General features: G+C 41.3%; 1 protein-coding gene across 1 annotated transcript; it reads right to left on the bottom strand.

Annotated features, from left to right (window-relative positions):
• Positions 1-999: 999 nt before the first annotated feature.
• LOC140138047 (sodium/mannose cotransporter SLC5A10-like) lies at positions 1,000-25,005 on the bottom strand. Its single transcript, XM_072159887.1, has 13 exons — positions 24,725-25,005; positions 21,591-21,662; positions 21,236-21,340; positions 10,527-10,691; positions 9,881-9,986; positions 9,200-9,280; positions 7,972-8,183; positions 7,285-7,420; positions 6,335-6,442; positions 5,706-5,901; positions 4,390-4,558; positions 2,818-3,039; positions 1,000-2,035 (listed from the first exon to the last, which is right to left on the bottom strand). The coding sequence occupies exons 1-13, from the start codon at positions 24,812-24,814 to the stop codon at positions 1,493-1,495; spliced, it is 2,205 nt and encodes a 734-aa protein (XP_072015988.1). The 5' UTR covers positions 24,815-25,005; the 3' UTR covers positions 1,000-1,492.
• Between the last annotated feature and the right edge of the window lie 275 nt (positions 25,006-25,280).

Raw genomic sequence — 25,280 nt, 5'->3', positions numbered from 1 at the left:
AAAAAATCAAAATTATTTGATATCGGAATGACATTCTTCATATTCAGAATGCAATTCGATATGTCTGATGTGCTCTAATGTCCCAAAATAAATACTGTCCAAACGTTCATACCCCAGCCCTTAATGACCTCTGTAATTTTGGAGTGAAACCGATACCTCTGATGATGTAAATAATACTTTGAATTTATGGTACAAGATGTGTAGACCTATATTTATTGTATAAATGTTTGTAGCTGGGCCCATATGCTAGAACAGCTGAATCGGGCTAACCTGTGTAAATATTATTAGTGTAAATAAAATAAAAACTAAAAATCCAATACTTGGTGACCACCCGGTGGAAACCTTTGTCATAGGCTTTCATTCATGTTGATGTAGGTCTTATCCTCATAGGACTAGTACTAAAAAACGCGCCCAAAAAAGTGGGCGCAAAATCCCCAAAATCGTTTTTGTATAGAAACCTTTCCATATGTCGAGGTCTGGGGGGGAGGTGTACATCTTCAATACAAAAGGTCAATATTTTCAAATGATGGACGGCTTTTCCTCCCAGCTACATACACTTTAAGTACATATCATTAGATTTCTAAAGTTTACTTCGAGGACTGTTAAATGTCAAAAATATCAATTTTTAATAATTTGCCATAAAATTTGTATTATATCGCGAATTTCAAAAATCTAAATTATTTGATATCAGAAGGACATTCCTCGTATTCAGAATACAATTTGATGTGTCTGGTGTGCTCTTAATGTACCTGGGATGAAAAGCCGACCATCATATGAAAATTATGACCTTTCGTATTGAAGATATAAATGAAGTTTCCCAAAAGATCTAAAAGTTTGCAAATGAAAATATTCACAGCTCAAATTAATGAAAACGAACATCAAGTCGACGTGGGAGTAAATAAACAAACATAAGATAATTTTATCACAATGGAATGAACTGCACATTTAACATCAATTGTATTGAACTTTAATAACATTGATAATACAGAAGTCGTATGGTCTCATTCTTTTGAATTCCTTTTAATATCTCATATTTAATATGCAATGAACAACTAAATAAAATAAATAAACATAATTAGGATATACGGTTTTGCTTTAATTCTAAATTCTAGCTGTCAAGTTCAGTATACTGAAACTCTGTTCCATCCATTTTGCGTTGAGCAAACCTCTTACAGTATCTTCTTATATCTCTCTAAATGTAAAAGAGTCAATTTCCACTCTTTCAAGAAGTTGAACAAAGGACAACCCGTTTTTGAGTGGAAAACACTCTAAAATGAGAGAAAGTACTTAGGCAATATTCACTCTTTTGAGAGTATACAGACTTCTTTTTTCAATCCTTTAGAGTGAAATTTTTCCACTCAAAAAGGTGTTGTCCTCCATTTCACTCTCTCGATCTTTTCCACTCTTTCCACTCGGTGTATATTTAGAGAGTACCGCTTCTCTTTGTATATCAAACTAAGTAGAATAGCCTAATGCAAGATAAATAAGGCCTTTACGCATAATAAATATACAAAAATAGATATGCACATGCAACAAACCCAAGACACGTCCAAAGAAGAAACATACTCATAGGTTCCTCTAAAATCTTATCCATTTGCTTCTCTTCTCTATTTCTCTCATCTTCAACACTTTGCGGCAATTTATCGCCGACCTTCTCAAGCTCAGAAATACCGCAAAACCAAAAGACAAATTTCCAACAAAACGATTTCACGGATATTGGGCCCGCTTTTTGAGATTGCAAATTCTCGGCACTGTCTGTATGATCCTGACCTAGCATCGCTCCTGCGATTTGTTTTAATTCTTGTGGGTCTTTATCTTCCGGTGGTGTCTGAACGACTTCATAATCATCAGTATTCTCAGTTTCAGTAAATGATATCTCTGTGGCGCCTTTTCCGTCACCTTCAGGTTGTGCATGGTATTTCACCTGGCTACCTAGAATAGGTTGTTTTTCATCTTGCATGTCTTGAGAGTATAGAAGGGATATGTCTTTTCTTTCATCTCGGCTAAATCGCGTCCAGTAGGTTAGTCTATAGATCTGTAAAATTGACACGGCAATGTTGGAAAGGTGTTAGTTAAATCGCGGTATGATATGAGGTAATTCTTCTTCTACAATTATACGATTTCAAAAGTATTACCACACAGAATATTCTTATTTTTTTCAAATCATCGTCATCATCGTCATCATCATGATTATCACCTTCGTCGTCGTCGTCGTCATATAATTTTACGTCAACAGAAATGAAGAAAAGCAACACAGTGTACGACAATCGTCATAAACAATCAATAAAGGTTGTTGCTTATTACGGATTATTTTTCCACATATCATAATTATATCAGGTAGTTAATTCTTAAATCATTTTAGGTTATTGTCTTCTTGATTAATTGCAATACACTGTTTTATTAGTTCAGATCTTGTCTGGTTTAGGGCAATAATAAAGAAAACAATTAAATATAGCAGTCAACTGAGTTCGCTTCAATCCGATTCCTTCATCTCATATTTCGTTTCTCTGTAATATTCGTCATTTTTGTGATTCGTAAATAAAGTGGGGTAAATAATTCCGTAAAAGCTCGTCTACAAGCATAATAGAGTGCTTCTGATGAAAGCTAAATTATTTCAGGCGCCATTATGGAATTTGAGCATATAAATTACAGATCCAAGCATATACAAACAAGTATTATTGTAAGACCAATCTATTGAATTGGTATTTTACGCTTGTTTCGTATTAATTACGCTTTCATCAAAAACACAAAATATGCTTGTAGACGAGGTTTTACGGTATTACTACGGACATACGGTATATCAGCAGAAATACTTACATATTCAGGAGGAATAGGATCGGTAAGCAGGCTTACGGCTATAGTAACCAACACAGTTGTAGCAAATAAGACAGCAGCAAACCATAGATAATGTATATAAATAACTGTTATAAACCATGGTCTGGTATCCACTTGACCACATTTTGGCTCATGCCAAGTAAATATCAACAACATTCGACAAACGCTCATAATAAATCCACATAAAAGACCAGCAAAAGCACCCTGCAATATATTATAATAATAATTATTATTAATTAGATAAGACTTGTCAACGAAGAGAATCTTTTAGTGTGTTGCTGCGTTTTCAGATATAACTTGACGGTCATGATACCGGCTATTTATGCTTGTAGTTGATGCCATTGTTATTTTTATTTTATCGTGGGCAGGCAGAACATTTCATAATATCAACCTCCTGAAATCTCCGTCGATTGGACAATTCCAGTTGAATCCATACATCCCTCTGGAAGACATAACGTTAATCTTCCACAAATCCATACACCCCTATGAAAAACATAACCTTAATTTTCACAGGGAGTGTGAATTTCAAATGTGGAATCTGAAAGGGCGACTACATTTGAAATCTACACCCCCTGTGTGGGAGATTAAGGTCATGTCTTTCACAGGGGGTATATGGATTTCAACTGGAACAGCCCACTTTGCCACCCTTATAACCAACACAATATTTGTGACCCGATCAAGAAAAATGAGGAGAATTTTGCGAAAGTTTTTTTTGAGTATGAGCTGATTTCCCGGGCTGATTTACTATTAAAAAACTTACGTTCTGTATTGCTTTCAACTACACATTATATAAATTTGGCGTCCTTATGATGCTGTGAAAGTCTGAAAATTGGGTTTTCAAAACATTGGCATCGTTTTGCTTATATAGCCTATAGCTTTAAATATTCGTATACATTGATATCGCATTACAGTTTGCTTCACACTTTAATCTGTTCTCGAGTCGTCGCCTTCTCCTCTCAGGCTCTTACAGCGCACGCAGTATTTTAAGGTATTGCAGGATGCGATAAAACTACGTTTAATACTGTCCAACTTGTCAGTGACAATGAATGCAAACCACTTCACTTCTTAGTGCTCTTAAAAAACGATTCTTGGCTCTTACCATGGTAAAATGTTTGTTTTCTGTAGGCGAGCATGAGTGTTTATATATATTTATCTGTTTCTGTCTATAGTGTGTTTGTATTTTAGGTCAATTGGCCCTAATTTCTATAGCTAGCTTTAACCGTACTTTTATGTCTTAATTTGGTACACATTTCTAGACGCTACTTCACCGGAGATTGTTGAGACAAAATTTACACAATGATTGTTATTGCATCGTACCTTCCCATAAAATAGGGTAAAGGACGCAAAGGTGACTAAATATAGAACTTGGTTACAATTTAAGAACATTTTGTGATCAAAACGGTTGTTTTTCAAACACGCAGCACTTGGTTTAAAATAACGAAGTCGGGTTACATGGATAATAGGTTAAACGTGGTTATTTTTTACTTTTAATTTATAATACAAGTCACGGTAATCACGTATTCTTAAGAGTATGAGAGTGTGGAGTTGACTTACCTTCTCATTGGTTCGTTGCCACAAAATTCCAAGTAAAAAGATTGCAGCAATTGGAGGAGCAACGGCACAGTTAATGCTTTGTATGTACATAAATAGCTGACTACCGCTAGATCCTTGTACCATTGGAATCCAGCAGACACTTACAAGTACCAATATCAACACACATATTCTGTAATTCACGTAAAAAGCCAATGAAAAGGGTGAGTTAAGTATCGCTATTCCACAAGGCTATACAGTATTTACAAGTTCATAGGAAATGATAATGAGAAACAAATTAACAATTATCACGCATGTTTGGAGAAGTACAATATTAATACTTTTGATTAAAATGAAGAATCTGCAATCACAGAACTTAGCTGATTTTTCTATTTTGTAAAACTTCTATACGTATCTGAAGATCATACAACACTAGGCCTATCTAAGAATTTCAAACATAAAATAGTATTTGTAGCTTGAGCGTATCATTACTTTAAGTTTTTAAAGTAGTTTACTGGCATCCATAAATCATTTTAATTGTGGAATTCTTATTGAAGGCTTATAATGTAGATTCAGTAGGGCCCACGTTTCTCTGCAGCGACAAATATGCGCCGCATGCGACAAAAACCAAAACCCCAAAACAAATAAAACAATTAATTTGAGAGAAAAGTCTAAGCGGAAGACATAAATTGCTGCAGAGAATGGGAAGCGCAGCGTTTTTAGCAATGAATGTTGCCATCTGATGGCACTTTAAATCCCCGGGAGGGGGGGGGGCACTTAAGACAAATTACCGTACGGGTATGCCCCCCCGGAAAGACTCCCCTTTTTGGATTTCGCAGCTCCAAAAAAAACCCGAAAGACCCTTGATTTTGAAATTTCAGCTCTATAAAAAGACCCCAAAATTGCTCATTCTTCATATTCATGATATTTCTGGCTTTTTCAGGCGATTTTCAACCAAAAAGCCAAGAAAGACCCTTGATTTTGACTGTTCGCAGCTCCAAAAGGCCCCATTTTACTTGTTCGCAGCTCCAAAAGACCCCTTTTACCGGTACGTCGTCAGCTCTCAAAGACCCACCACCTCAAAGTTCTGGGGGAACATACCCACCAAAAATGTTTGATGTGCTCCCCGTCGGGCTTTAAACGTTCAGTATTTATAAATCACTTGTGGAACGCGAGGGCGTAAAAGCGTAAAATATACAGAAAGAAAGTGCGTGTCGGAGAGAGGCAGTGTTATAGGTAGAGAGCAGAGATTCGTGAGGATAAGGCAAAAGATATATTAGAGAGAAAAATTGAACGGGTAAAAAGTAATGAAAGAAGAGAGAACATCGAAGGTTCCTTACCTTCCAACAACCATGATCTCAATATTGTATCTTCTCCTAGCTTCATTATTTAGATTATTAATTTCTTGTCCAACTGGTAGGTTTCGTATCTTAGTCCATATATCTAATGTAAATATCGTACTGGAACTATTGAATGTGGAAGCTAGAGAACTCATCAAAGCAGATAGCATCACGGCAGTTACTAATCCACGAAAACCTGAAAGAAAAGTCACATTCAATATCTGGTCATGATAAATTAATTTGTAAAAAGCTCATGATAATTTGATATGAAATGGTTTCTTGTTTAATTTCTGTGATTTGTGTCATTATTTTACCCCGGGATTTTACCTCACGAATTAATTTAAATCGCAACAGCTAGAGCTAGGCTTTCCAGAGTGGGCGACTTCCTCGGAGCAAGAAAACGAGGAAAGGAAAAACAACGAAATGGAAGCGTTAAACTCTTAAAGAGATGAGGACGAAAAGAGAATAGAAAAAAATTGGAATAAGGAAAATGATGGAGTAAATAGGCAAAGGAGAAAAGGAAGAAAAAGGGTAAGCAGAGAAAAAACTTTGATGAATATACGTTGATCATGATGATCTTGTTCACCCGGAGCAATGGGGTCACAATGGGTATGGCTAGCCATGCTTACCATGTGGAAGAATACCGACAACTAATCTTGGATATGCAATATTTGAACACCCGATTGGAGATTCGCAGATTTCTTTACATTTTTCTGGATCGACACAAGCAACTTCATCTGTAAATGAAAAAGATAAATTAATGGCCCTCAAATAGATAGTGTCTACTATGGTCTGATGTGGTTAGGCAGTTGGGTTAGTTGTGGGAAGGGGTCAAATGGCATTGGACCTCGACATGTGTCCGCAATAGGAAGCGGTAATTTATCCCTTTGCTCGCCCAACCATCTTTGAATTCCGTTTTTAATCACCTAAAAGGCGACTATAGCTTTCCACAGCTATAGGCTTACGCATGATTACCTTAAAGGATGGGACCTATAGACAGTTGTCCCTGCAACCCATCAAGCATTATTCCAAGGTGCACTTCCGTCGGAAGAGCGTCGTAAAATACATCAGTTGCAACGGACCTGCGAAATTGAGGTAGGCCTATTACTGGAATAATATACAGTGTCATAGCCCCGATATCTTCAAGGTATCAGAAATCAGAAATCCCCATGATGATAGGTCGAATCAACTCCGGGAATAAACTAGTTCTTCAACAGCAACGCATGACCATTTTGTTCCGACCTGTTTATATTTTTGAGACTATGGGCCGATATACCTCCGACTAAGGCTATTGACAATAGTTCCCCTCAACAATAGGATTTTTGTTCTCTTTGGTCGTTACTAACAATAGGATAGCTATCATTGATTAGGAGCGAATTGGAAAGGCAACATTAGTGGTGTGATAGCAGATCTATATATACACGTGATTTGATATCAGGGAGTATTTCTATGGTTTAGTTTACCGCCTGTACTAAAATCATTATTCACCTGGTGTTGAGGCTGTGTAACACATGATGTGATATATGGAAAAAGGCTATATTGATTGATCAATAAACAAACAAACTGACAAACAACTCACCGGCATATAATATTCTGCTGACCATCCCAGGGAGTACCATTAGAAACATAGGCGATATCTTGAACACACTGGCAAGAACAGTTGCACCTTTGCCATGTGATAGGTCTTTTGCAGCCAGAACCCGTTGTACTATCACCTGTAATTGAGGATTTCAAAACAAGATATTATTCCACAAGCTATAGACAAACAACTGATAACATTATACAAAACGAATCATGTGAAATGATTCTTCCAGAATAGCCTATGATTTGTGTTTAATACTTCAACTTGTTAGAAAGATTATCATACAATGTTTTCAAGATAATACTCAAATTTACGAAACTTGATAAATGTATGTGATGGTATTTATGTATAGTGTTAGGGTGGTAATGTTCATGCGAAAATTGGTTAGTGTGTGTAAGGGTTAGTGGGTACCGGTGGGATGGGGGTACTCGAGGAGGTGAGAGTGGACCGGTTGTCGTTTGCAGGGGTTGGGGTTGGTATGTGTATGTGAGATAAATATCAATAAACTAGTACATACTGGAACTGTTTTGATGGTGATTCAGAAAGTGGAAAATCTACATTAGTGGTAAAAATTTGGTTATATTATTTTGTTGGTGTTGTTATTGTAATTGATGATTTTGCTTTCGGTGATATGATTCGGTGATATAAATCTAATACTTATAAGACAAATTATTATAGTCTTACTTGATCAGCCGCCCAGTACCATAGCGAACACCAGATCTGACCTATGATAAATCCTAACCAAGGTAAATTTGAATCAAATCCACGCCAGATGTGGAGCGAATCCGATCTAGGTATTCCACATGTGTTATTGCCGTGCAATGTTTCATTCGGGTAAGACTCTGTTGACATGTATAGCCTTTCTAGATTGTCTAAACCGCCAATTTCTCGGAAAGCTGTCAAAACAAAGTTAGAAATCCGAAGCAAATTTTATGTACAATATAGCAGAGCAAACATTCACCCGGACATCAGGACCCGCCGGGTCAGGACACGGGTCTCGTAAAGTTCAGGCCCTATCGGACTATTCCTTATGTAGGAAAGATCTTGGCAACTACCCTATGGGCACACATGTATGAAGTGCACCATTCGGGTGGTTCTTTCGTTGCTGTTGGCGCAACTGGAACGCAAGTGGTAGCGTAGGAAGCAAAGGACATCTGGAAACTTTACGACGCTATGTTCACCACTAGCTACCACTACACTTAGAAATCACCGTTTTTACGACACAAACCGCATTTTTTACGGGAATTTACCGTAAACTAAATTACTATTTCTCTACAAATAGGCATGTTAGTACCGTTAAATTAGATTATTTTGTAATGTGTCGCATCGTCCACAACTTCAAATAGGAAACAGCCGTATTTGTCTTGACAGATTGTGTACTATTTCATATAATTATTAAATCGTGTATATTTACGGCACTAGGCCTATGTAATTTTAACGGGAAAACGTTGGCAATAAAACTGCCATATATTTTACCGTAAAAAATACGGGCTTTCTGCCGTAGCCTACATTATACCGCAAACCGTATATTTTACGGCAATATATCGTAAATATGCTAATTTTACGGTAAAATAGGCCTTATACTTGTTAAATCATCATTTTTACGGAAAAAAGTTGGCAATATAACTGTCAGGTTCCCATTTGAAAGATACATCATACACTCCCTGTGTGGAATTAAAATGTCTAACATCATGCAGAAACTAAATACCAACAATTACTAAATGTTTATACTAGGATTTGGGCAGGTAACCTTGTCCTTACATATCACAATGTTCTTTTGGACCTTGGACACTTTTACTATCATACTAATGCGGAGCTTGTGTAACACTTCATGAATAAATCCAGTTGTGCTGTTAAATCATATCTTCCATAAGGGTATAATTATTTCAACTGGATTAGCGTATTGACATACCATAAATAGAGAGAATGCTTCCTCCGATGACCATGAAGATAGCCTGTACGGTTTCCGTATAAACGACTGCGGCCAAACCACCTAATGGAACAGACAAATAAACGTGACTGCGTAAATGTACAAATCGAGTTATTCTAAATGGCAAACGATTGCAATTTATTAACCTTATCATAATATAAATATCTATAATTGTCCAACTGACTGATGGATGACGAAAATTACGTTTTGGATAAATATCAAGCATTGTAAATAATATAGCACATCCCCATGCGGAAATGCACCAACAAAAAAAAAGCACTATCGCATGCGGTAGTGCACATCCCGACCTGCATCACCGCATGCGGGAATGCACGTCGGGATGTGCAGTACCGCATGCGGAAGTGCGTGACGGAATGTGCAGTTCCGCATGCGGGACTGTAAGCGGAAGTGTGCAGTACCGCATGCGGTACTGCACATATACCAGTCGCTTTTAATACCTGTACCCCGAGCTAAATGCAATTGACCAAAACAACGTTATGAATATTGACTGTTGCTTATAATATTTCGACCCGCACATTTTCAGTGGTATATAAAATGATGCCATAAAAAACACAGAGTTTGTATATATGTATTTGTATAGCAAAAATTGCATATATGCAGTTACTTTTGAAATAAGATTAATAACAAGATAAATACACTTGCCTGCCGCGGTATAGATTGCAGAAATACCAAGTAACATCAAAATTGAGAAGTATAGGTCCCAATTAAGAGCAATTTTGACAAACAATGCACCTGCGTACAAATCAACCTGCAATCAAATAGATTAGGAGGTTAGGAAGAAGTTGATCAAGATGTAATCATTAAAATTGTAAAAATAATATACCGTAGAGTTCCGTCTATAAGCATAATATGCCTCTAAATGAGTGGGGTTTTTTGACGAAAGAGACAAAAGAGAAACACCCTCTACAAAAATATTATTTGGAGTTAGAGCAAGAATTATTACTGATACAGGTGGCTGTACAAACATGTATTATTGTAAGACCAATTTATAGTAATGTTTTATCATGTTTGTGGTTAGCGTCTGTTTTTTCGTCTCTTTCGTCAAAAAACAAACAAATACTCACTTAGAGGCATAAATGCTTGTAAATGGAGTTCTACGGTACTTTGTAACGTATAATATTGCTTTCACTATCTGTGATATAATATTGGTATTGTATTAGAACTGCGGCCCGGATGTGGCCGAATGAGCATACATCAGGGGTTTTACTCCAGAAAAAACTACTGGAATACAAAGGGGATATCGGAAATGAAGCATGCAATATTTCTAGTATACTCTACTTAAATTTACCGATATTCTAACAAGTATATACAGCATGAGTGAGATGACCGCAATAAGCATCCTGATTCTACTTCCTCCAAATCGTTTGCCTAGATATTCTGGTAGAGTGTAGATAGCACTAGCCATGTAGACGGGTAGGAATATCCAGCCGAGAGTTATAATAACCCACACCGACTGAAAAAAAAAATGTTAAGGAGGATTAATCAATGTAGTATTCGCTTTAGATCATTCCTATTGGCACTTTCCTGCCGTTGATGGGGTGACCATTAATATCACGTGTTAAGCACGTGTTATAAAATAACAACAGCGAGGGCAAGAAGGGCGTGATCAATATCGATGCTCAATCCATCAACGCCAGGAAAGTATATAGGAATGGTCTGTCAGCCTCTTGGGTAAATTCCCAATGAAGTTGAGTCAGACGACATTGTCTTAAGCTTCTCGACTATACGACTTCAACTTTAATTTTCTTTTTGTTAGGCTACATGTATTTCGATTTTATCATGTGATGTACTCATATGTATTGGTGTCGACAATGTGTCGACTGGTCGACTTAGAAAACTCTTTTAAGGGGTCGGATAGCAACGTTTGCATAGTATTTTTCTGGGACATGAGAGCACAGCAGACATATTGAAGTGCATTCTGAATACGAGGGCTGTCCTCCTGAGATTCCTGATATCAAATGATTTTAATTTTATGGCAAATTATTAAAATAGATATACATTTTGTCCCGCAAAAGACTTAATTTTTTTTGGTCCTTTTGGGAAAGAAAAGTGTACCTTCATTTAAAAAAATGAAAATTTTCCAGCTTCATACACTTTAAGTACATGTCATTAGATTAATTAAGTTTGCTTCGAGAACTGTTAAATATCAAAAATAAAAAACAGAGGCATATCAAATTGTGGGATATCGGTAGGCTTTTACGACGGGAGTTCATAACAATTGGTAAGTTTTTAGCGGTATCACCATCGGACAAATTTTGAACAGTCAAGCTTTCGTCAGGAGTAGCTATATGACTTCTTCAGGACAAAGTATCTAAGAATGAGACACGTTGGTCACCCTTTACCTACTAGTGGCTCTGAAAAGAGCCGTTCACTGAAGACTGCTCTTTGTCAACAGAGAACAGACAGATCTCGCCTATCTACTAATGTAAAGGTTTTGGTGGCTCTGAAAAGAGCCTTTCACTGAAGATTGCTCCTTGTCAACAGAGAACAAGCAGACCTCGCCTATCTGCTAATGTAAAAGGTTTGATAAAATGATCATCTGACGTAGTCGATGAGCACTGACCTTGTTTTCTGTTGACAAGGGGCAGCCTTCAGTGAACGGCTCTTTTCAGAGCCACCAAACCTTTAAATTTAGCAGATAAGCGAGGTCTGCTTGTTCTCTGTTGACAAGGGACAGTCTTCAGTAAACGGCTCTTTTCAGAGCCACCAGTTGGCAAGGGGCGGTCTACATGTCTCATTCTTAGGTACTTTGTCCTGAAGAAGTTAGAGCTACTCCTGACGAAAGTTTGACCGTTCTAAACTGGGAGGGGGAGAAAGAGGTGTTTTTTTTGTAAGTGGCAAAATTGACATTGATACAGCAGTTTTCACGTAAAATTGACATTGTTATCAGTTTTCAGCATCTTCGAGGAAAACGAAGCTCCCTTTTATTTTAAGATTATGAGGGTTATACCCTCTAGAGTGTCACAAAAACACTAGAAAGTAATCCATGCTGACTAATAAAACTTGCATTGCTATCAACTTAAATTTATCATGAAAGTTGAAAAATAAAAATATAAATAAACTAGATTTCGCGGTTCTCGGGTCGGGCGCTTCTCGTGATAGGCCCTAGGCCTATTTCTAATTACCCAAACCCGTTACCCATATCCCTGTCCTGACTTTTTAAACTACTATGAAATGCGTCTCTCAATGATCAAGACCCAACTTGACACAACTTAATCAACTCTGTTTGTTTTAGTACGGTAGTTCGGTAGGCCTACCCATAATCTGGAAACCCATCATTCGCCTCTTCCAAGCCCTGCCCTGTTACCACATTTAGAGAAACTGAAATAGTCCCAAACAAAAATGTTTGGTAGACTCATAACCGGTGCGATCTTACCTTTCCGATGTTGATTAAGATACTTCTTGCATCGATCCCGAGATGCGGAAAAAACCAATAGTCATTTTGTCCCACATAAATGAATAAATAACAAAAAACCCCCCGATCCCCCGAGTGGACTCACCCATTCGGTGACGTCACACACGATAATCACCCCTTATCCGACTTGGGCAGCCCCTACTCGGCCAAACTTGTAGGGGCGGCCGGGGTCAGGATAATCAACATCGGAAAGGTAAGATCGCACCGGTTATGAGTCTACCAAACATTTTGTTTGGGACTAGACTCAGTACACCGGTCGATCTTACCGTTTCCGATGTTGATTAAGATACTTCTTGCATCAACATCTGAAAGATCGATCTAGCAAGTAACCGACGGATGGAGGTACAAGATTGGCCAGCATCTGATAAGGATCGGGAGAGTGGGTAGCATGGTAATCGCGAGGTCAAACTATTCCCCCCCCTCACGGCCGGGAAACAGAAAGACTACGTGAACAGACAAAAACCCCTGAACTGAAAGTTCAGTGGTTAAGAATAGAAACACTGGTTCTTACCATGTTGGAATTCTGATTGTCCGCAAAACACCTGATACCCAACCACCATATTATCTCCGCAGAATAGCCCTGGAGAACTTATCGCCTGGTCGTTGGTTTACGTTTTGTAGTAAACCGTGGAAAAGGACGACGGGTTCTTCCAAGACACAGCCTGACAAATCTCTTCTATGGGGACCCCCCTATGGTAGGCCCACGAAGATGAGATAGATCTGGTTGAGTGGGCCTTGGGGCGAGCGTCTTTTGCCGCCCCGAGTCCACCAACACCTGGACCAGCCACCGTGCCAGAGTCTGTTTAGCGGCTGGACCGTGCGGTTCTGCGTGAGTGATAAATAAGCGGTCATGAGCCCCTCTTAAGGTTTGTGTTCGGCCAAGGTAGTGCTGTAGCGCCCTCACCGGGCACCACAACCTGTCTTCGGCTATTGACGAACCCTGCCCAATACTGGGGAGGAAGAGGGGCGAGTGTCGGAATGTACTTCGCTCATTTTTTGCAAGGAAATCCGGGCGAAGAAACAGCGTCGCCCCGTTGTTAGTAAATACGGAGGCTGACTTCGAGACTGCGTGCAACTCTGAGCAGCGCCGTCCCGAAGCCAACGCCAGAAGAAAGGCCGCCTTAAGAGTGACGTATTTAAGGGTCGCTTTTGACAGGGGCTCAAAAGGGGGACCCTTAATATACTCCAAGACTGTGTTGAGGTCCCATGGAGGGACCACCTTCCTTTCCGGCGGGCGCTCGTTGAACATACCGTCGAGAAGAAGACTTAGGGACCCATCTGAATTGATAGTCGGCCCGTCTTCGAATCCTCGATGAATCGAGAGAATGGCTGACTTATAGTTGGCTATCGTTGCCTGCTGAAGTCCTGACCTGAACTTTTCTGTCAGAAAATCTGCCACTAGAGGCACAGAGGCTCTAGTGGGAGATGTATTTCTCTCATCGCACCATGCGTAGTAGGGAGCCAAACGCTGACTATACGTACGGAGGGTAGACTCTCGTCTACCCCCGGCGATGAGAGAAGCAGCTTCTGATGAAAAGCCTCCCTCCGCCGCACGTTCCCTGATAAGGGCCATGCAGCTAACTGCAGGTGCTCTAGTGGTAGACTTGGTACCTCTCCCCCGGGCATCCGGAGTAGATTTGGTAACTCGGGGAGTACTCGCGGCTGTGCCGCTAGTAGATCCACCATCGGTCGAAACCACAGGTGTTTCGGCCAGAACGGTGCTATCAGAATGACGTTGCAATCCTCCCTCCCGATCTTGGTCACCACCCTTGCGAGTAGCGAGATCGGGGGGAAAGCGTAAGCAGTCATTCCTCCCCAGTCTACGGACAGAGCGTCCACGGCGAATGCCTGTGGGTCTGCGACCCTCGAGCAGTACACCGGCAGCTGATGATTGCGATGAGATGCGAACAAATCTATCGAGGGTGGTACATCACCTCGAAGATCGTCTGGGCGACCTGCGGAGCAAGGGACCATTCTGTAGGTCCCGACACCTTTCCTCGTGACAGATCGTCCGCGAGGATGTTGGTGACTCCCGCTATGTGCATCGCTCTCAACGTAATCTGCCTGGCCTTGCACCACCCTATCAGGCGTAGTGCGTGCAGGCACAACCGTGGTGACCTTGTGCCCCTTGTCTGTTGAGGTAGGCCACCACGGTTGTGTTGTCCGTTTGGACAACGATATGAGATCCCACGATCACCTTCTCGAAATGCTGGAGAGTCGAGAAGGTTGATATGGAACTCCGTCTCCGTGGCCGACCATAGGCCCGAGACTGAGTCCCCGTGGATGTGGCCCCCCCAGCCCAGTTTTGACGCGTCGGTCGTCACTACGTGACGCACCGCTGGTGCAGGGAACCTGACACCTTGAGTCAAATTGGGCTGATGGGCCCACCACCAGAGTCCCTCTCGCGCGATCTCCGACATCGGAACCGCGAGGGATATTGGGTGACGACTGGGCCTGTAAAAGGCTAGAAGGTGTAGTTGTATAGGCCTCATGTGAAAGCGGCAGTACGGTACGAGGTCTACCATACTGGCCATAAGGCCCAAAACCTTCATCCATGCCACAGCGGGTGCTCCCTCTGACTCGGCCAAGAGTCGGGCACACCTCGCCATGTTCGTCACCCTCTCGGGTGAGGGCGCCGCGATCCCCTCCTTGAGGTTGATCTGGGCCCCTAAGAATAGTGGTGTCTGCGTCGGGACCAAATTGGATTTCTTGACGTTGATCAGAAATCCCAGGTCCCGCACCGTACGGACTACTAACTCCACGAGACACTGTGTCTCCAGTGGGGTGCGTCCGTAAATGAACCAATCGTCCAGGTAGCAACACATGTTGACTCCCCTGCGCTTCAGGTACGCTGCCACCGCCCTGACCAGGAGTGTAAACACTCTGGGGAGGTGGACAAGCCGAATGGCAGGCATCGAAACTGGTAAGTTTGACCCTGTACCTTGAAGCGTAGAAACCTCTGATCTTGAGGTGCGATCGGAACATGCAGATATGCGTCCGAGAGATCTAGCGATGCCGCCCACATACCCTTGATGGGGCAGGCTAGCACCGAAGCGAGTCTCCATTCTGAACCTCTTGGGCCTGATGAACTCGTTCAACGGCTTGAGGTTCAGAATGGGCCTCAGTCGCCGGTCTTCTTTGGAGCCAGAAAAACGTGCTCCAAAAACCCTTGGTGAAAGGGGGTAGACCGGGACAATCGCTTGCTTCGTGAGAAGCTGAGTGACCTCTGACAGTAGTGCCCGACGCTGGGGGCCGTCTGGCGGCACTACCGTGGACCTCTGAATTGTGCAGGCGCACGAGGGGTGGCTGGTAAATTCCAGCCTGTAACCCCACTGACCACTGACAATACCCAGGCGCCCGGTGAGATGGCATGCCATCTCTGGGCGTAATGCACAGCGGCCGCCCACAGGGGAATCCCTGTGGAAGTCCAAAACCTGCCGGCATGGACTGTCGACCGCCGTGCCCTCAGGACCGATCTGGTTTGCCACCCTTAGAAGAACGGCTCTTCTTGGGGGCTTGCCATACGGTCCAGCACTACTCTTGCGCTTCCCAGTCTTTTTGGGAGGTGCTGGAGTAGCCTCAGGCTCGGGTGTAGTCTGTGGTGCGCGTCCTGCTGAAGCCAAAGCTGGCGCAGAAGAACGCTTAGAAGACTTCTTCTTCTTGTGCTTCTTCTTCGCCTTACTGCCCTTCCCCTTCGTCAGGGCAGCCTCCGACTTCTTCAGAGTGCTCTCATTGGTGGCCTTCTTTGCCCGGTCCTCAACCGTAGCGCAAAAGGCCTGTCCAAAGAGTAGCCCCTGTCCCACCGAGTCTGACTTCTTCATTGCATCAGCAAAGTCGGAGCCGTAAGTTGACTGGAGGGACAGACAGGCATTCTCCCGGCGGCGAGATGACATCCTATGGGCTAGGCCCATAGAACTCTCGTTGAGGTTAGCTGTTAGCACCGCTAACAGATTAACCTCGCGGAAGAGTTCCGACGTTGCCCCGTGGTCGTTCGCTACCTTCCTACCGAGGTGCTCGGCAAGCGTGGTAGCGACGCTAGAGACTCTGATAAGCGAGCGTGCTCGCTTATCGATGAGCTTTAGCTCCTCCTCCCACTGGGGAGAACGACCCGTGCGCCTTGGCCGCCAGCGGCAGGCGCTTGGCAACGTCTGGATCCATGTCAGGGACCCTGAGGTAGGTTTCGTAGTCCTCCTGCGAAACACGCAGTGGAAGCGTGCAAGCACGCGGCGTCGAAGCTCCAGCGAGCCTGACAGCCCTACGAAACCTACCCTTGAGGTCCGCCGGGAATGCAAGTGCGGGCGACCCTTGTGTGGACGCGCTAGCTGGGCATCCTACTGAAAGATGCCCTGGTCCTCCTGAACGGACTCCTCCTGAGAGAAAGCCAGGCCCAAACCTTGGGCCACACGGCTCATCACCTCAGCGGTGTCCGCAGGCAGACCATTGCTAGCGAGTTCCTCACGGGGAAGCGGGGAAGGATACCTGAAGCTAGCTGCACAGTCTCAACAGACTGTGAGTCGCTACTGGTTTCATCTTCCGACTCCTTTCCCTCGCCTTCAGACTCTGACTCACTCTCTGATGAGGAAGAGGTCTGACGACGGGCATCTGAAGGTGGACAGGGAGGTGTCGCCACCGTGTGGCTAGCCAACTGAACACCAGCAGAAGAGGGAGTACTCCCGCTAGACCCCGAGATGCTAGCTATAGCACCCCGGGATCCGCACGCTCTCGCTGCTGTCGCCCTAGCCATAGCAGTGTGCGGCCTACCCTGAGCTGTATCAGGGTTAGCCACTCGCCGCCCGGGTTGGGTAACAACTGGTGGTACTGCTTGCCCAACGCTAGGCGGCACTTGCCACGGTGGAAGACCGTGGAAGAAACCACCCTGCGGCGGATACCACGGGCCTACCCTGTTGGGAGCTGACCCTGAAAGGATCCGCCACCAGGGAAACCCCATGGAACGGCAGTACCAGTACCGCCGCCCCCCCCCTGTTGCCACAGAGACTGTGGTAACCAGGACGAGTACTGCGGTACCTGCGTGGTTGTAGCGTAGGTGCCCGGTAGGGCTCCCGGCTGCGTACCACTGTACCCATGCCTCACAGCGTTCCCCGCCAGAGGATCAAGCCGTGTGTATGGGTACCCCGCCATACTGGCTGTCCCTTGGCTAAAAGGAGCTTGCCTAGTATCACGGGTAGCTGAGCGTGTATACCCTCGATCAGTCACCTCGCTACCTGAATAGGCAGTATCAATCAATGGAGCCATGCTCCGCTGAATAGATAGTGATCGATCATAAGAGGGTAATTGACCCATTGACTGTAATGGATCACCCACGCTCTGCTGGCTCTCGAGGACATAAGTGGGTTGTTGATCAGCCAGGCTGTTCAAACTACCTACCCTAACCTCTTGAGCCTCGCCCAAGGTCGCTGTGTGTGGCGGACCACTCACGGCAGCTATGGGCGCGTGCATAGTGGCTACCACTGAAGTCAAGCCGTAGCTCGTCTCGGTAGCTGCCACTGTTTGCACTTGGGTCGCTGTCCCGTGAGAGACTGCGAGCCCAACCCCGGTATAGCCGCTAGCCAGTCCCGGAGGACAGCCGGCAGCCATTCCAAGGCCCAGGGAATCACTCGGCGGTCCCACCATGGAACGCTGCCGTGTGACAACCCCAGTTGGTTCTGCTAAGACTACACCTGAAGCGTTAGCCCCGGTATCGTCTCTGCTAAACCCATGCACGTTTTCATTCGACCCTTGCGGGGAACGAAAGGCGTGCTGCGTGCCGTGGATCAACCCAGGCAAGCCCGGGGTTCCACTGGCACGCTGCGTGCTACAGACCGGCCGAGGCAAGTCCGCTGCACGCTGTATGCTAGGATTCAACCCAGGCAAGCCCGGGGTACCCTTGGCATACTGTCCGTCGCCGGCTACTTCCGCGGGTGCTAGACCCGCTCGTTCGCCAGCAATAGACGGGTGTCCACCTGCAAGAAGCTCGCTAGAGATCTCACTGGTAGACTGGTACTCGCCTGTTAGGGCAAGTACCGCCCTGCTGCCTGCTACTAGCTTAGACGTAAAGTCAGTGCTTTCGCTGGCTGCTAGGCCTTCGGGCTCGCTAGCAGTCCCCGGAGGGTCCGCCTGCTTGCCCGGGACCGGAGCCCCAGAGGTTACCTTAGCGTGGCCCTTGCCTGCCTCGCTAGTACCTACCATATCAATCTTACCTGTAGGCCTCTGTTTCTTAGTCTTCGTCTTCTGTCTGTGTCGAAGACCTAAACGAGCGCTACTTTCTAAATCCTCGAAGTGGATGTCTCCGATAAGCCTATGCAAAAGGAAGCACACTTATTTGATTTAGAGCAATCCCTGTGGGAGTAGCAGAGTGGATGCGGGTCCCACTCTGGTACAAGGGAAGGGCATGATTGACAAGGCCTAGACATTGTAGTAATCGGGGAGCGTACAGCACTACCCCCCCGAACACAAGCTCAAGCCCAATAAACAGACCCACACGCACAGTGGCTGACGCTGATGTAGTGGTATGATATAAAAATATATATACAAAGGGATGAAAAACTGAAAACCTTTTGGGAAGATTTGTCAGGCTGGTCCCTTCGGAAACCCACCGAACTCTTAGCAGTAACTCGGCGTCATCAGACGCGTACTGAAAGATATAACGATAGAGCACACCATAAACATAGCGATAATCACTCACCATACATGTATACACAGTACTGTACAAACATCTATTGTAACTTACTAGTCTGTTATAGTTGTTTTACGTGAGAACAAAATAAAATGGCGTCCTAAGGGCGGCTATTTTGAAAACGTGTGTCCGTATATGAACGGAAACACACATACAAGCTAAGTTTTTGGATCGTTTTTGTCACTTTTCTAGCCGAAAAATGTCGTCAAAACTATCTCCCTAGCGACTATACTGGTTGGTTTTACCTCAGTGTAACAAACAAACTGTATATCTCGTCCTTTGGTTCGTAATGATACTTAGCGTTGGTAAAGAAAAATCCACACGTCTATCTCATCTAGAAACCAAGGAGGATAAGGGTGATTATCGTGTGACGTCACCGAATGGGTGAGTCCACTCGGGGATCGGGGGTTTTGTTATTTATTCATTTATGTGGGACAAAATGACTATTGGTTTTTCCGCATCTCGGGATCGATGCAAGAAGTATCTTAATCAACATCGGAAACGGTAAGATCGACCGGTGTACTGAGTCTTAGTATATCTGGACGTGGATATAGGCCGTTACTAAAGTAATGAAATCAATCGCGAGAAACGTGAACGCAAAAACGGTTATTGGCCTTACCACAACGGATAATTTTTATGTTAACCATTCTGGAGGATTCCGGAAATAGTCATGTTCTGCTGAAATAGGCCTATATGCACGTGTTTGGTGTTGAAATATGTGTTGAAAATAAGGCCTATAATTATTGGTCCGATGAGTTGCACCTGTTAGTCACACTGTAATGCTTTTCCGATGCGCGCACTCTACTCCGCGCACACTCCCGTTGATACTCCGCGATAGCGCACCGCGAGCACGCGATAGTGCACCGCGCGAACGCGAAACTCGCGGAGGCGAACGCGATAGCGCGCGGACGGACGGACGGACGGACAGACGGACGGACGGACACGCCGTTTTAGTATTAAGATATGAACTGATCCCAGAAAAGGAGTGTGGCGGATGTGAAACAATTAAAAAAAAATTATGTGGCCTTAAACATGTTAAATATAATCATTAGGTTTTTTGGCAAAAGAGTTCTAAATTTCAATACACACATCAAAATCTATTCAATTTGGGTTAATTTTCAAAATACGCCACAGTGTCGGCCTCTTTTCCTAAACATTGATGATTAAACATTGAATTTTTTTATTTTTGTAAAGATATAGGATTGAGCTATGTTTCATCTGGCAAAACAGAATAATATTCAAAAACTTTAGTTCTGTATTCCAGACATTATCTTCCAATTGACAAGCATCATATTGTTTAGAAGCTTTAATGCTGGAAATATTATGACCATATTATGATTCTTTTAATACAATCATCAATTTTTGGCCAATAAAACGTTTCTCACTGAAACCTCGCACAATTATGCAGGCGAAGTTGTAATTGATTTTTGTATTGGAATTATTTTAACCTATTCAATATTCAATAACCAAACGTGTTAATTAAGTACGTGTTGACACGTCAATGGATTTATGGACATGCACCAGCCAAGCAGATTTGCCAGAAAATGTTCCTGTAATAATTTATAAATACAATGAAATGGTGATAATGAATCAACCCAACGAACCTCATACAATTCAGCTGTGGTCTTTATTATGCATGCATTCAAATTTCAATACATTTGTAAAATTGCAGTCTGCATTCAGTTAAATTGTTTTGGTTTTACAATTTTGACATTTCTTTCAGTGAATCATACGGTCGTATAAATGTACTCGTGTTTCTTCATTAAAAATCCACAAAGTGCTATATGTGTGGTAAGAATTCAGCACCGACGTCATTGAAACGGGCATCCGGGTTTAATAAACAGTAGAATTAGGAGCATAATCTGACACACGGTTTAGTAATTATATTAATACATTTATTATTCCTCACCAGCCATTCAAAGAGTACAACAGCATATCCAGATGCCGAGGCCGTGCCAGCGATACCAACAAAATGCTCACTACCAATATTACTTGCGAAAAGCGAACATCCCGCCTGTAAATCAATGGTGGGGAAATAATAAACTAAATGAGTAACAATTAAAAAAATAGATAATGAAAACAAATAATAATGATAATAATAAAACGACGTTGATGATAACAATAATAATAACAACAACAACAACAACAACAACAACAACAACAACAACAATAATAATAATAATAATAATAATAATAATAATAATAATAATAATAATAATATCATCAATGTCTTTACAACAAAGATCCTGACTTAATCGACTTACTTGGAGCCATATCACAGTTCCACCTGCTAGAAAGTATCCTTCTGCGTTAGATCGGTTTGGTCGAAAAGCAGCCTTTTATTAATAAGAAAATTAAATTCGAAGAAATATGATTACTCACATCAAAATTGAAACCAGAATTTTGAAATTAGTATTTATTTTTATTTGAATTGTTACAATCATTGCAATCATCTGAATAGCACGCCCCGGGGAGTTTGTAAGTTATTGTAGGAATTGTTATACCGTGTGGACACAAAGAATTGAAACCCTACATTGCTGCCATATAAGTATATTAAAAGTACTAGCCCAAAGTTTAAACCGTGTCAACGCAATGGATGGAAAACCTACATTGCTATCAAGTGAATAACAAAGTCGAATTTATAAACTTTGGAGAATTTTGTCAATGCAATGGAAAACTTACTTTGCTATTATCTGAATTGTAAGTCCGAGTTTACAAATTTGTATAATTATTTGTGAATTGTTGCACCGTGTTAACGCAATGGATGGAAAACTTACATTGCTATCAAGTGAATAATAAACCTGAGTTTATAAGTTTGTACATTTGTGAATTGTTGCACTGTGTTAACGCAATGGATGGATAACTTACATTGCTATCAAGTGAATAACAAACCCGAGTTTACAAGTTTGTACTTTTGATGAATTGTTGCACCGTGTTAACGCAATGGATGGATAACTTACATTGCTATCAAGTGAATAATAAACCTGAGTTTACAAGTTTGTACTTTGATGAATTGTTGCACTGTGTTAAGGCAATGGATGGAGAAATTACATTGCTATCAAGTGAATAACAAACCCGAGTCTACAAGTTTGTACTTTTGTGAATTGATGCACCGTGTTAACGCAATGGATGGATAACTTACATTGCTATCAAGCGAATAATAAACCTGAGTTTACAAGTTTGTACTTTGTGAATTGTTGCACCGTGTTAACGCAATGGATGGAAAACTTACATTGCTATCAAGTGAATAACAAACCCGAGTTTACAAGTTTGTACTTTGTGAATTGTTGCACCGTGTTAACGCAATGGATGGAAAACTTACATTGCTATCAAGTGAATAATAAACCCGAGTTTACAAGTTTGTACTTTGTAAATTGATGCACCGAGTTAACGCAATGGACGGAAAACTTACATTGCTATCAAGTGAATAACAAATCCGAGTTTACAAGTTTGTACTTTGTGAATTGTTGCACCGTGTTAACGCAATGGGTGGAAAACTTACATTGCTATCAAGTGAATAACAAACCCGAGTTTACAAGTTTGTACTTTGTGAATTGTTGCATCGTGTTAACGCAATGGATGGAAAACTAACATTGCTATCAAGTGAATAACAAACAAGTAGTATTTTAATATCATATACCGTTACACTGTTCAGTGGATACTAATTATTGTATTTTTTGCTATATATGTAACCATTATTATATCTAGTGTTGGTAGTAGTAGAAGCCTCACAAAACCCGCTTAGGCCTATATTTAATGTAAATATTGGGGTCAATATCTACACAGCTTAGCGCACTTTAAATCTTTACTGCCATTTTTATTATTGTTATTTTTTAGGTCAATGCGAAATTTACACAGTGTCAGACATGCTTTCTAGTCTTTTCTTATTCTTTACTTATTCACCACTCATCCGTGTTAGATCCATATAACTTATAGATCCATTGTTTATGACGTAGAAAAGTAGTTCAAGCTCAATATCACTATATGATAATGTTGCTAAATCATATTTTATTGTACAATAGAATATTATGTGATACTGGTTTATTCTCATGGTCTTCTGGTATTAAGAAAATTCTTGCTAGATATTTGGGATAAACCAAACATATTAACTAAGCACAATTTTCATGTTAATATTCTTTCCAATCTTCAATCCAATTATGAAGTTCAATGTTTAGATTTTATGTGTCAACATCAGCCTAAACTTCGTTCTTATTGTTTGTTCAAAACAAATTTTCATTGTGAGAATTATGTTCTTATGTTTCATCGCGCATTTAGATCAAATTTCAGTAGATTAAGACTCAGGGCTCACTCTTTGATGATTGAAAAGGGCGTCATTTAATACCTAAACTAGATCCTCATAAGAGAATTTGTCATCTATGTACTTTAAATATGATTGAGGATGAATTTCATGTTATTATTAAATGCCCATTTTATGATACTTTGCGTAGAGATATGTTGAAAATTTTAACTGATATGTATGATAACTTTGATAATCTGACTGACGATGTTAAATTTATAAAAATAATGAGTGTCACAGATTTTGATAGTATAAAACCTGTTCTTACTTTTGTAAACTCTGCTTTTCAAGCACGTAGTAACCTAGATGTTTAATAGTTTAGTTTTATAATTTACTTATTCTCTTTTATATTTTCTATATGTATATCTTTTGTATAACTTGACTGTACCTATTTGTTTGGTGATGTCAATAAAATAACTTGAACTTGAACTTGAACTTGTACACACGAGAACGTATTTAATACACTGTTATAATAATTTACGACAATTGCATGCATGTATAACACATGTGCACTATATGCATGAAACAAGTAATAAGCCTATAATAAAATGATGATACCGCTATATGGTTGTCGTTTATTAGGTCTATCTGAGGGTTTGTCGTGATAGTGTTTTCTTAGTTTCAGAATAATCCAAACTCTAATGAAAAGGTAAATACGGGGACGTCGGTGGTGTTATGGTCCCCCTTTCAGGCTCCCTGGCAGTCAAGCCTCCGGAAACCCCCAATTACGGATCATGGACAGTTGTTGGGTGTGATAAAGTTATAATTATGATGAAGATAAATACATACATGATGATGATAATGATAATATAATAAGGTGCTTCAACAGAATTGAATTACATAAAATATAGGATATAAATTCAAGCACTGTAAAATATATCATGGCGCAAATGTATGACTGTATTTCAAAAGATTGAAAAATCAAAATAAGATAAAACCTATTATGTGAAATAAATAAATAAATAAATAAATAAATAAATAAATAAATAAATAAATAAATAAATAAATAAATAAATAAATAAATAAATAAATAAATAAATAAATAAATAAATAAATAAATAAATAAATAAATAAAATAAATAATAGAAAATGTTAACTTACCGCTAACCCAACGATTAGAATTGTAACCAAGTATATAATAATAATCGCGATATCTCCAACAGAGAGTTCTCCGATCTTGGCAATCGCCATAATAATATAATTATAAAGCTTACTAAAATATCACAAAATCCAACAATATGGTCCAATATGTACTGTAGGTAGAAAAGCAAACCAGCAGATATGGAATCATGACATGAAAGACTGCGTTCATTAACTGATATCATTTGGTAGGTCTTCACTGGTCTTAGATGAACGGTTTCATAAAATATGCCAGCATTTTAATATCAATACCATCTGGCCGAACCATATCATGATACAGTAAAATAATAATCCAATCACTTGATTTTTATATGTTCACAATGTTGAATTCCATACAGACGTATTACCTCGAATCAAGACACCTGAAATAAAGCATAACATAAAATATTTGCTACCAGTAAAAATTGCGACCCGTTCCCTCGAAACCCGGAAAATTTCTATACAGCCCTCATTAGGATATATTTGACAGGGGCCTGAAGCCATGGTATGATTCGGGCAATTTCGGAGGCTGAAGGGT

The sequence above is a fragment of the Amphiura filiformis genome, chromosome 17, assembly GCF_039555335.1.
Source record: "Amphiura filiformis chromosome 17, Afil_fr2py, whole genome shotgun sequence".
NCBI classification, from domain to species: Eukaryota; Metazoa; Echinodermata; class Ophiuroidea; order Amphilepidida; family Amphiuridae; genus Amphiura; species Amphiura filiformis.
The sequence above is the reverse complement of the archived record's forward strand: the minus strand, read 5'-3'. Positions and strand labels throughout refer to the sequence as shown.